General features: G+C 30.9%; 1 protein-coding gene across 1 annotated transcript in view; it reads left to right on the top strand.

The window, feature by feature from the left end:
- LOC145690317 (xanthine dehydrogenase-like) overlaps nt 1-12,049 on the top strand; it is a 129,066-nt gene that overhangs the window by 78,238 nt on the left and 38,779 nt on the right. The window contains exons 12-15 of the mRNA XM_081765098.1: nt 3,622-3,735; nt 8,727-8,865; nt 9,954-10,029; nt 10,819-11,039. Of these exons, the coding sequence (XP_081621224.1) occupies nt 3,622-3,735; nt 8,727-8,865; nt 9,954-10,029; nt 10,819-11,039 (550 nt within the window). The remainder of the gene's footprint in view (nt 1-3,621; nt 3,736-8,726; nt 8,866-9,953; nt 10,030-10,818; nt 11,040-12,049) is intronic.

Below are 12,049 nucleotides of genomic sequence, written 5' to 3'. Positions count from 1 at the left end.
AGATGTCAATGTCTTTCTTGCACGCTGGGAAGACCTTACTAACTACTTAAGTAAGCATGATAAATATAAAATATTATATCTGGGGGATGTAAATATCAATGTTTTAGTTGATACTCCTACCAAGAATTATTTTTCTGATATACTTAGATCATATAACTTTTATTTTCTAAATGATCAGCCAACAAGAAAGGAAGCTTGTTTAGATAACATTATTACAAATGTATATAGAAATAATTTATCGTGTGGTGTAGTACAGTGCTCATTGTCAGATCACGATGGCCTATGGGTGTTATACCCCTTTGTCAAACACAATAATACTAGGGTGGTGACCAAGAGTTTTCGAGTACTGAGTTTAGATAATATCTGTAGTTTAAGACATAAATTAAAAGAAATTGACTGGCAGCAAATATTCTTCAGATGTAAAAATGTAGTAGAAGCGTGTGAATTTTTTATGTATAATTTAACACGATGCCTAAACGAATGCTGTCCAAGAAAATTTAAATGCTATAACTTATCTACAAACAAATTACAGCAAAATGTTAGTAACTGGTACACTCCAGAACTAGCAGAGCTTCGTAAGGTTGTCATTGCTTGGTATAATAGGGCTAAATCGGGCTGTCCTGTGGGAAAAGAAAAATACATCAGAGCTAAAAGACGCTACAGAAAGGAAATAAGTGCGGCAAAAATTAAGGCAAACGACAATTTTATTGTAAACCATACAAATAAATGTAAAGCAGGGTGGACAATTATAAACAGGGAAATAGGGGTACGAAAAGAAAATGACTCAATATCAATATCCCCTGACACTTTTAATGAATTCTTTGTAAGTAGTGCTAAGTATGTAAATAGTAATACAAGCAGTATCTCTAAGTCCGCAGAAAACGATGTTATAGACTTCAAAAGTATTCTAAGTTCATGTAGAAATCAAACTAGTAACTTGACATTTAAATGGACAAACGTAACACCTGAAGCAATTTTGTCAGTGGTTCGTAAGTTTAAGACATCTGGTAGCGAGGATTATTATGGGTTTACTAATAGTACAATTAAAAATATTATAGACGTAATAGTGGAACCCCTTACACACTTAATTAATTGGATACTAGTAGAAGGAGTGTTCCCAGATTGTCTTAAGATTGCGGTTACTATTCCCATACATAAAAAAGGGGACAAAAACTGTCCCAGCAACTACAGACCAATATCTCTCGTACCAATTGTATCAAAAATTATTGAACATTGCATGAAAGAACAACTAACTCTGTACTTGGAAAATAACAATCTCATTAACTGTGCACAATATGGGTTTCGGAAAGGTATGTCCACAACTAAAGCTGTTGAAAAAGTTGTATCTGAGGTAATTGATGCCTTTGAAAACAGTTCATTCGCTTGCGCAACATTATTAGATTTAAGTAAGGCTTTTGATACTGTTTCACATGAAATATTGATTCAGAAATTACAGTATTATGGGATCAGAGGAACTGAGCTCTTATTGATCAGGTCTTATCTAGAAAGTAGAAAACAAGTTGTTTGTGTACAAAATAAACAGTCAAACGTACTTGAAATATTAACAGGAGTGCCACAGGGAAGTGTCATTGGACCTTTTCTATTTCTGGTATACATTAACGATTTACCTGACTACTTATTAGAAACCACTGTTATGTATGCCGATGACACTACATTTATAACGAAAGATAATAATATAAACGCAATACACACGAAAAATAATAAAGCAATAGATAAATCTACTGATTGGCTGTTTCACAATAAATTAAATTTGAACCATAATAAAACAGAGAAGTTATACTTTCATCTCAGCAGCTCCACAACTGATACAAAAGAATGCTCCTCAGTTAATCTATTAGGGATATACTTAGATACGAAATTAAACTGGAATGTGCATACTATGCAACTTTGTAAAAAATTATCAAGGGCAGTATATGTGTTACGTAAATTGAAAATATCTGTAAGTAAAAGTCTATTAATCACTGCATATTATGCTTTCTTTCACTCTCATCTGTCGTATGGCATACTATTATGGGGTAATTCTTCCGGAGCACAAACAGTATTTAAGTGGCAAAAAAGAGCGATAAGAACGATAACAGGAATTCCAGAGAGAGAATCATGTAGACATTTTTTCAAAGATTTTGAAATAATGACCATCCCGTCCTTGTACATATTATCGTGCCTTATTTATATCAAAGAAAACTGTACAAATTATGTTACTCGAAGTAGTGTTCACTCACACAATACAAGGCGCAAAAATGAAATAAATATTCCCCATGTACGGCTGTGCAAAACTCAAAATAGTTATAAATATATAGGGATGAAATTGTATAATCTATTGCCACCTAGAGTGAGAGAAATGGAGATTAAAAATTTTAAATGTTTTTGTAAAAAGTGGCTCTTAAAAAAGTGTATATATAGTATTTCAGAATTTACGGAAGAAATTTCAGTATTAGAATAGAAAAGTAGTACTAGGTAAAATATAAAATATTGTATTGATTAATTAAAATTGTAAATATTATATGTACGCAAACTTAAATTTTGACGTTGTCTATTACAACATCATGTTGTTTAACGACAATAAATAATTCTTATTCTTATTTTTATTCTTATTCTAAACATCTATTAACAACTAAATGAGAAAAGATATTTACAAAAGAATTTCATTAACATTTTTTTAAAAATCAGTTGTAACATTTATTTATTTGAAAATAGTGTTTCTTTCTGTTTAGAGGGAATCCTTGAGTTCTAAAATTTCTTGCAGATAATTTCTTTTTTGATTACACCATTGTCTTGAATCCAGTTTTTATCTAAATCATCTAGATTCGTACGAACACGGATTTTAAAGATTATCTAAACATCTGAGGCATAGCAAACAATACTTACAATTTACTTAAGTAATGGAAATGCGCTTCTTTAACAGAAGGATAGATGTTTCAAAGTTTGCCATCAAAACCACAAAATCAGGAGTAAATAATTTCAATAACGTTGTTGAAGTCATCGGAACATAAAATAAAATAATAATAATGAAAAAAGCCTACAGAAAATCGAAGAACTATAAAACATTCTCTGTGAATGACAAGAGAAAAAACACTTTTTAAAAAATAAAAGTTACAACGCAATTAGAAGAAAATCTCAATTAATTTTCATTTTGGTACATAGTATGTTTCTCTATGTTATTGATGTTCAATTTGTGTTTTCTGCTTTTTATTTGAGTTTCGTATTGATATGTTAAAATGTAATCCAATTTCTACCTATTCCTAAATTTGTACTGCCTATGATGATTTTAGCTGGACCTGATGATAACAAAATTCTTCCCTGTCGAGGATTATTAAGGAATATATTTATATTGCTTGCTTGATAGTTTAGATAGTACTAGTATTGCTATGAGAAGATAAATTATAGGAACTGGTTAAAAATTGATATAAATTTTTATATGAAATTTTTAAGTTTATCAAACTCACTTCAATAATTCCTTCTAGTTGATTATTTGTAATCTAATAACATAGAAATAATATTTTCTTATATCTAAAGTATAGAATACCATGCAAGTACTTCTTTTATATACGTAATACGATTTGATTCAGAAATAATAAAAGAGATGTTTTGTTGTTATTGAAGGGAATGGAACGATAGCATCCTAAGTATTGCGTATGATAATCTTATTCAAGATTTGCCTTTGTCACCAAGTGCACCAGGAGGAATGATACAATATAGAAGATCACTTACATTAAGGTAGGAACATAGTTACTTGAATTTATTGGTTTCTTTTCTTTTTCTTCGCCACATTCCGCCATATACTTATCGTATATTATAGCAGTGGCGTTACCAGGCTGAAATCCCTCAAAGTGAATTGAAGGTCCATAATTGACACCAAGAATGTTGAAATCTGTTATATTTATTGAATTAAGTAATGTGTGTGTGTGTATTGAGAGAGTATAATGTATATATAAAAGAATATCGAGATTTCAGTTTATTAGAACGTCTCTTAGATGAGGTACATGGTGGTCAGAATCAAAAAGAAACATGAAATTTTTAATTGTGTGCTGTGTGCATGCGCGTAGGTGGTTTTTCTGTCTTTCCGTTTGACAACGCTGGCAGCAAAGATGGTGACACCTGAATAGAAAGCTTTAATGAATAAAGAGCAGGAAGAACTTGCCTGTCGGTTGGATGTTTGCGTCGTGAATTGAATTGAAGGAATTGTAGGGGAAAACTGTAAGTGGTGTTCTTTCATTTTATTTTTTGTAACTCAAATTTCAGAGATATTATACAACTTTAAATCCCCAATATTTTTATATGTACACCCTGTATTTTGATTGTCTTCAAATAAATAGAAAGAGATAAGAGTGTTATCCTACTTATTATCTATGTAATAGGTGGTGCTTTTTAAAACATTGTAGAATTATTATTATTGGAGATGATAGCGGTGGTGGTGGTGGTGGTGGTAGTGGTGGTGGTGGTGGTGGTGGTGGTGGTGGTGGTAGTAGTAGTAGTAGTAGTAGTAGTAGTAGTAGTAGTAGTAGTAGTAGTAGTAGTAGTAGTAAAAGAAGAAGAAACACAGTCAACATACGTAAATTCGAAGAGGTGACTTGTCATAACGTAACCTAACACTTTTGTCGAAGCCCTTTTCGAAATGAATTCGTAAGAATGACTCATTGTTATATTTAATGTAACTCAGATGATAATATATTCCAAAATTGATATACCTAGAATAATATGCAATGCCCTTCTAATCTGAGTGTTCTTTCCGAAGCCAGGTTATAGTTTAGTTAACTAATGTTCTTAAGAAGGCTACCCTTCTCTTGTCTTTCGAAATGGTTATTACTAGGCGATTAAATAGATCATCATTCTATGTTATTTATCTTCTACTGTTGACAAACTATAAACTACTATTTTCATTAATTTTAGTCCCCTTTTGTCTCGTCTGCTGCCAGACGATTTGAGATGTAAATACAACAGATAATCAAGACATCTGTTACAATACCAAGAGTCAGAACCGAACGTCGCTTACCTCTTTCCTAGATTGGCTGTTAGATCAAGCTTTATCTAGATTACTCAAACCTTCATAAAATGGCTACAGAGTGGACCATTTATTTTGATACGCCCATATACCGGTACTTTTAAACTAATAAGTACAAATCTCTCAAATTTCGTATACCATAAAAATATCATCAGGTTTGACATACTCTGCAATACCACAAGATTAACCATGTTGCCAACCTTTTTTTTTTTTTTTTTGTGACACTATGTCATGTTATTACATATATCAAATCTACATGTAAAACGTAAGCTTACATTTCCACACTACTTATTCAGTATTGCAAACTGAAAGCACTACAGTACCACAAACATTAAAAAAATAACTAAATTTTGGAGGCTTCTCCAACAGTAATTACGCAAGTGAAAAGCTCGGGTAAATGCGCAGCCAAAATATCTTACTGGCGAATACTATAGTCAGCATATAGCTTATTTCGAACAAATCAAAATAAAGTTACAAGGAATTGAAAATTGGACTATTTATAAAGGACTTTTGTTTCGATAAAGTACTTATATAAGTATCACATCCAATTACGTAACTGAATGATTTTTAATAGATGTAACGATCATAAGGTCGTTTACAGCACTTTGATATTTCAAACTGTTTCGAAGATAAGAAAAAAATGTAAAAATTACTATATTGATTTAAATAGGTATTTGTGAGAATGTTTTAGAACAATTGCTGATTTATTTTATTTATATAGCATTTCAACAATACTTTTTGGTAGATGTAATTGCAATAAGTTTTCCAAATTTCGTAATTTTAAGCAGTGTTGCTAACTTTACCAGTGTTTACCATTTCTTCAAAATGGGTTGAGATATGAAATTGCTGTAAACGACATTATAATATTTATATCTATTGAAAACCATGTAAGTGATTATGAGGTACTTATCTAAAGAGTTTTGAAATAAAGAGCTTTGAAAAAAAAAGTCAAATTTTCAATGACGTGTAACTTTTTGTCAATTAATTTGAAATCTGCCATATGATGATTATAGTATTACATCCTAAAGTACTTTAAATGTGCATTACTCTGCCCCTCTCATTTGCGTTATTACTGCTGCCGAGGCCTCCAAAATTTGGATGTTTGTGATACTGTAGCGTCTGTAATTTACAACACTAAATAATAAATGCGATATTGTAAGTATTCATTTGACATGTAAATTTGAAGTGTGTAATAATCTCAGGTAGTGCTTACAAAAAATGTAACTTTATATTGAGTTGGCAATACTGTTACTGTTATGGTATCGCATAATGTAGCAGGCAATGTCCTCCTATCGATATTTTTATGGTACGAAATTTCAGCGTGTTTTGTTTGTCAGTTTAAAAGTTATAAGAGAATGTCAAGATAAATGATCCACCCTTTATATATATCCTCCAGAATGTAAATACGTTTTTGTAACAGTTTATATGGAAAACAACAGTAAATCAGTTGAGAATGCTCCAAGAGCATTGCCAGAACGAACTTAAAAAGAGTTAATTTTTTTCGAAATTTATATGAAATTTCTTTGATTAACTGATGACGCAATAATTATAGGATGAATAACTGGTATTGTTATTGAATCGATATTAGTATTGATCAACACAAATATCATCTCTCTATGACTTACAGTTCCCGAGATATGGCTCCTTAAATCTGCGGAATTCGGAACTTTTTGGCCAGTATCTCCGGAAGGGTAAGAGTGACGCAAAAAATTCCATCACTTCTTTCAGATAGTTTTTGATGCTCCATCGAATGGAGGGCTCAAAATTAAAAAATTCGCAAATAACAGACACACATACATACACACACATACACACACACACACACACACACACACACACACACACACACACACACACACACACACACACACACACACACACACACACACACACACACACACACACACACACACACACACACACAGACATAGAGAACTTAGTAACGAACTTTTTAAGTTAGTTGACCAACCAAATCCTAACCTTAAATTTTTAATATTGAAAGCTAATATCCCAAAATAATTCTAATGTCCGCACGATAAGCCTCTGTGGTAATCAATCTAATTAACCCTCATGATGAAAAAATAAACAGATCTTTCCAGTGAAATAAAGCTATATTTAAAAAAAATATTAACATATAAATTAAAGAATATATGTTAACTAAAAATTCGAATTCACAATTCATTTACCTCAATTATTGCTTTTTAAAAAATACCAACGTAGAATCAGAAATCCAACCACAAATCTATTTCTTGACAACATTACAATATATATATATATATATATATATATATATATATATATATATATATATATATATATATATATATATATATATAAATCTCTATATTACGAATAAGTGTGCACTTATCTCTACATTAGATTCTTCACCATGTTAAGAATTATTTGCTGGTGAATCGATATATCTTCTATAGACTACCTCACATAAATATGATTATGAGGCAACTTAAAGCTAACACGTTAGTTATGATTATTAATTTTACATGTTACCTTATGATTAGTATTAGGAATTAGATTTCTGGGCTTTCAGTGGCTCAGTGGTAGAGCGTTCACCTCTGGTGCTTGGGGTCTCTGGTTCCATCCTTGCTCGCGCCAACATCGGACAAACACCATATGCGTGGGTTTATTCGGGGTTCTCCCGTTTCCTCCCACTTTCTTCATTCCACCATTTCATTCATTTCTCATCTTCACTGTATGCTTTAGCCTAGCCGGCATAAACGTGGGACGTTAAACTCATTTCATTTTCATTTTTCTGGGCTTTCAGTATCTATGGCCATGTTATCCCTTCACGTATAATGAATGATGTGCCTCGGCGATCACACACTCAGGAAGGAGAAGGAAGGAAGCGGCCTGGGACCTGTATGTTAGATACCATTCCGGCATTTGACTGGTGTGACAGGTGAAAACCCAGGAAAGCCTCACTCAGGATGGAATACCAATAAAAATTACTATCAAATATTACTAAAGAACCAATTATTTTGCAGCATCTACAGAGATTAAGAGCAAATGAACTCATTAACGAATTATAAAGTAACCTAAATAGTAATTAGAACGGGAACCGTATGAATCCGAAAAGAACTGTTAAATATCTATAAATTAAACTAATAGAACCGTGTGTGCCATAAAAGTACCATCGAACCGTGTAACATCAACCACAAGTTTCTGTAAATGAAAATTAAACAGACGTAATAAGTATAATTAACAAAATAATAAAAAAAGAAAAACAAAGACCCAATAGGATACGGTTATGAAAAGAGAATGTGCAAAAATTTAAAGAACCTGTCTGATCCTTTTCGTTAGTACTTGCTGTTATTTCTTTTTATGAATTAGAAAATGAAAAGAACAGATTATAAACGTGAATTATGTTATGAAAAATGAATTCACGAAAATAGCACACAGAACTATTCACACATTAAGCAGTAGAATGTTAAGAGTAGACGGTTGTGCTATGGAGGCTAGTACAACATTAAATTTTGCTTTTTTCAACTTTTATTTTTAGTGATATTTATCTTGTTTTACCCCTGTAATCTTATTTGGTAGTTCATTTCATTATTTACTGACGGACTTGTCACGTTATATCAGAAATTAGATGACAGAAAACTAATTGATCCAAGTCCTCAAGTCGTCATAATATCTATAATATATAAGGACATTACTGTAATGACGATTTTATTCATTTTCTTTATAGCTTTTTCTTTAAGTTCTATCTGACAGTATCGCTTCAATTGAAGGATTCTTTGCCTGGAATTGAAATTCCTGAATCATACAAAAGTGCGACGCAGTCTTTCCATAGTAAACCTCCTAAGAGTACTCAACTATATCAGGTGGTAAGCTCAAGTTTTTATTCCCGGTTTTTGATTTAGTATATACTAAAATGAAACATGTATGTTTCGGTGTAGTTTTCATAAGTAAGTCTCGTGAACATGACTCTCTGATTTTGGTATTATTTAAATCGAATGGTTTTCTAAAAATATATATCTATGTACTTCGTTGGTTCTATAGACTGACTTATTTTTGTATTTTTGGTGGCTTTTCTGAGATCATGAATTCTTTATATGTCTAAAGTATCAGTTAAGCTCTATTCGATATCATTGTTAGTTTGAACATGTATGTTTTACAGAGGTGTAAGTCTGCAAAATTTGTATTTGATTCGCGTGTAACGAACTGGTAATTTCGCATAAAATGTTGAAACGTGATAATTTGTTGATTAGAAATTTCTTTACGAACTTCGAATTCATGAATGATTTATTCACTAAGAATACAGGTTACGATAAGAAGAGAAAAATGGATCGCTGGAGCATAGGGTCTTATTGAACTTGCCATTCCAAAGAAATTAAGCTTTATGAAAACGAAAGTATGGAGAAATCAGTTAATTGGGAGGAATCAGTCTATATTTGATTTGTTGATGTTAGTTCTATATTCATAACAAAATGCTAAAGTACTCTGATAAATTAAAACTGTTTCACAAGTGATAGATGAAACAAAAATTTTGAAGTTAATTTGTTGGTCTTGAGATGCCATTAACTTAAGTCGTCGTAGAATTTCAACTGGAAACACAAAAGTTATATTTTGATTCTTAGCAAGAAATTATATCAATATCAAATATTAATACTGAATTTGTAGTATTACCAGAGTTTCTGTGTTGTGGTTGGTAGAATTTCGACTTCAAATATTCTTTTGCGTTTGTTCTAGTTTTATCTTTTATTTTTTCATAAACCTTATTAGCTTTCCATAAAAAAGAGAAATACTAAGAAGAAACTTATTGGATAGACTTGAAAATGACTTAAAATGTAAACTACTGAAGAAAGCTGGTGTCTCATCTTTAATGTTCATTCTATTCCGTTTAAATTTTGTTTGTTTAGAAAATCTGTAAACTATTGTTCATAAAATAGTCAATAAAACCATTATTCCTTAGGTTCCGTCCGGACAACCAAGTACAGATCCTATTGGAAGACCAATAACCCATGCATCAGCTTTCAAACAGGCTTCAGGTAAGAATAGTTCAATGTTCGTTTTAATCTCAAATATTGTAGAAGAATTTGAATAAAGAAACCTTGCAACGGGATGTTGATCTTGCTCAAGTCTAAATCAAAATCCATACTTCGTTAATAGAATTTCCTAGCTGAATGTGTGAAAATATTTATGTATTGACTCACGGGAAGTCTTTTAAATTTTTAAAAGTTGAAAGTAGGTTAGTTTATTTTAGAATGTAAATAGATTGAATATATTTGTAAATTGTCGTTAAAAAATTTGAAAAACTTATATTGTTTGAAGAAATTTATAAATGTTTGAGAAGAGGAAACTACATTTTAAGCTCCAAACATTAAGAAAAAATATTAATAAGATTGCCCATGTAAGCGTACCAATTAAATGAAAATTAAAATTTTATGCGGTAGTAGGATGCAGCTATCCATCACAGCAATTCTTACCATCCTAATCGTATTTTTTCAACTTATCACCATCTGTGGCAACTTCAGATACAGTGTCAGGTTATAGGTTTTGGCTGTTATAGATGTTTGGAGTAATCAAGCGACTTATTCTAGTTTGGTCTTGAAATATATTATTTCATTAATATATGTATCGGCAAATGAAATCTTTTCACAACGAAGAGAATAAACTAACCTTATTTACATGAATTTATTTTTCCGTGTGTAGTTCACAGATATAATTTTTATGAAACCAAGAAATTATTTGTCTACTTCTAAATCGCTAATTGTTTTGGGATACAAAATCCAAAACGAAATAACTCATAATCACAAATATACACACATTCTTTTCAGGCGAGGCTGTTTATTGTGATGATATACCCCATTTCGAAAATGAACTCTATTTAGCCTTAATTCTGAGTACCAAAGCCCACGCTCGGATTGTAAATATAGACACATCACAACTGGAGGGCATTGAGGGAGTTCATGGATTCTTTTCTGCCAAAGATCTACCTGAAGAAAGAAATCGTACTGGCCCTATCACTCAAGATGACTTTATATTTGCTTCAGATAAGGTTGGTATATGATTTTAGAGTGAAATTTATGTTACACGAATGAATAATAAAATTTGTACCAAATTGCTATAACTTGGAAGAAACATTTTACTTTATATGCTGTTAAAGTAAATTGTTAATGTATTATAGTAGTTTGTATGTTAACATTTCAATTCTTGTCCTTGTTCAAATAGTTTAATAAGTTGTATTTATAAATCTTAGACAATCTAAAAGAGTTTTGATTCACAATAGCTGCTTGGTATAGACTTAGATACGGCAATGTAATATAAAACATAGAACAAACCATGATAGAGAAATATACATTCTTCTAAATATCATCCACTGAAAATAACTGTTAAGTTTGAAGTCACTTTTGAAATTTTTTGAATTAATTATTGAAAATAGAAGAGTATGTTAAAGTGTATTTTAGACTTGAATAATATATTATAGAGCTCGTATTTCCGTGTAACTGTTATAAAGGCTAAAAAGGCGTTGTTTCTTGAGATTTCTTTTGTTATATTGTATTACGGCAATATATATATATATATATATATATATATATATATATATATATATATATATATATTTGTGGAGATTTACAATCTTCTGTAAACAGAAGAAAATTATTTTTAATTGGAAAGTAACATCTGTTCGTGGAAGAATATTACATAGAAAACGGTAATGCTTTCATCTTTCTATATGCATAAAAGTTGATTTTGAGAGAAATAAAAATTGGCGGCCCTTTATACTGGTACTATCGAAATATGCAAGATATATATTTCTGATAGTATGTGTGCATGAAAAAACTATGCTTGAACAAAGAGAAAATGGGTATCTATTGTGTACAACATCATAAGGTGACTTCCCAAAACATATAATATAAATAATTCACAAAATATTTTTTTTATATAGGAAAACAAACTTATAATAATTTTGTGTATCTAGAAGACAACTTGCAAATTATTATCTTTTTAAATTTCTATGTGCATGTGCATATGAATATAATAATTTCAGTTCCGTTCTTTTTTAAA

This window comes from Thermobia domestica, chromosome 7 (genome assembly GCF_964235325.1).
Source record: "Thermobia domestica chromosome 7, izTheDome1.hap1.1, whole genome shotgun sequence".
Taxonomy (NCBI): domain Eukaryota; kingdom Metazoa; phylum Arthropoda; class Insecta; order Zygentoma; family Lepismatidae; genus Thermobia; species Thermobia domestica.
The sequence above is the reverse complement of the archived record's forward strand: the minus strand, read 5'-3'. Positions and strand labels throughout refer to the sequence as shown.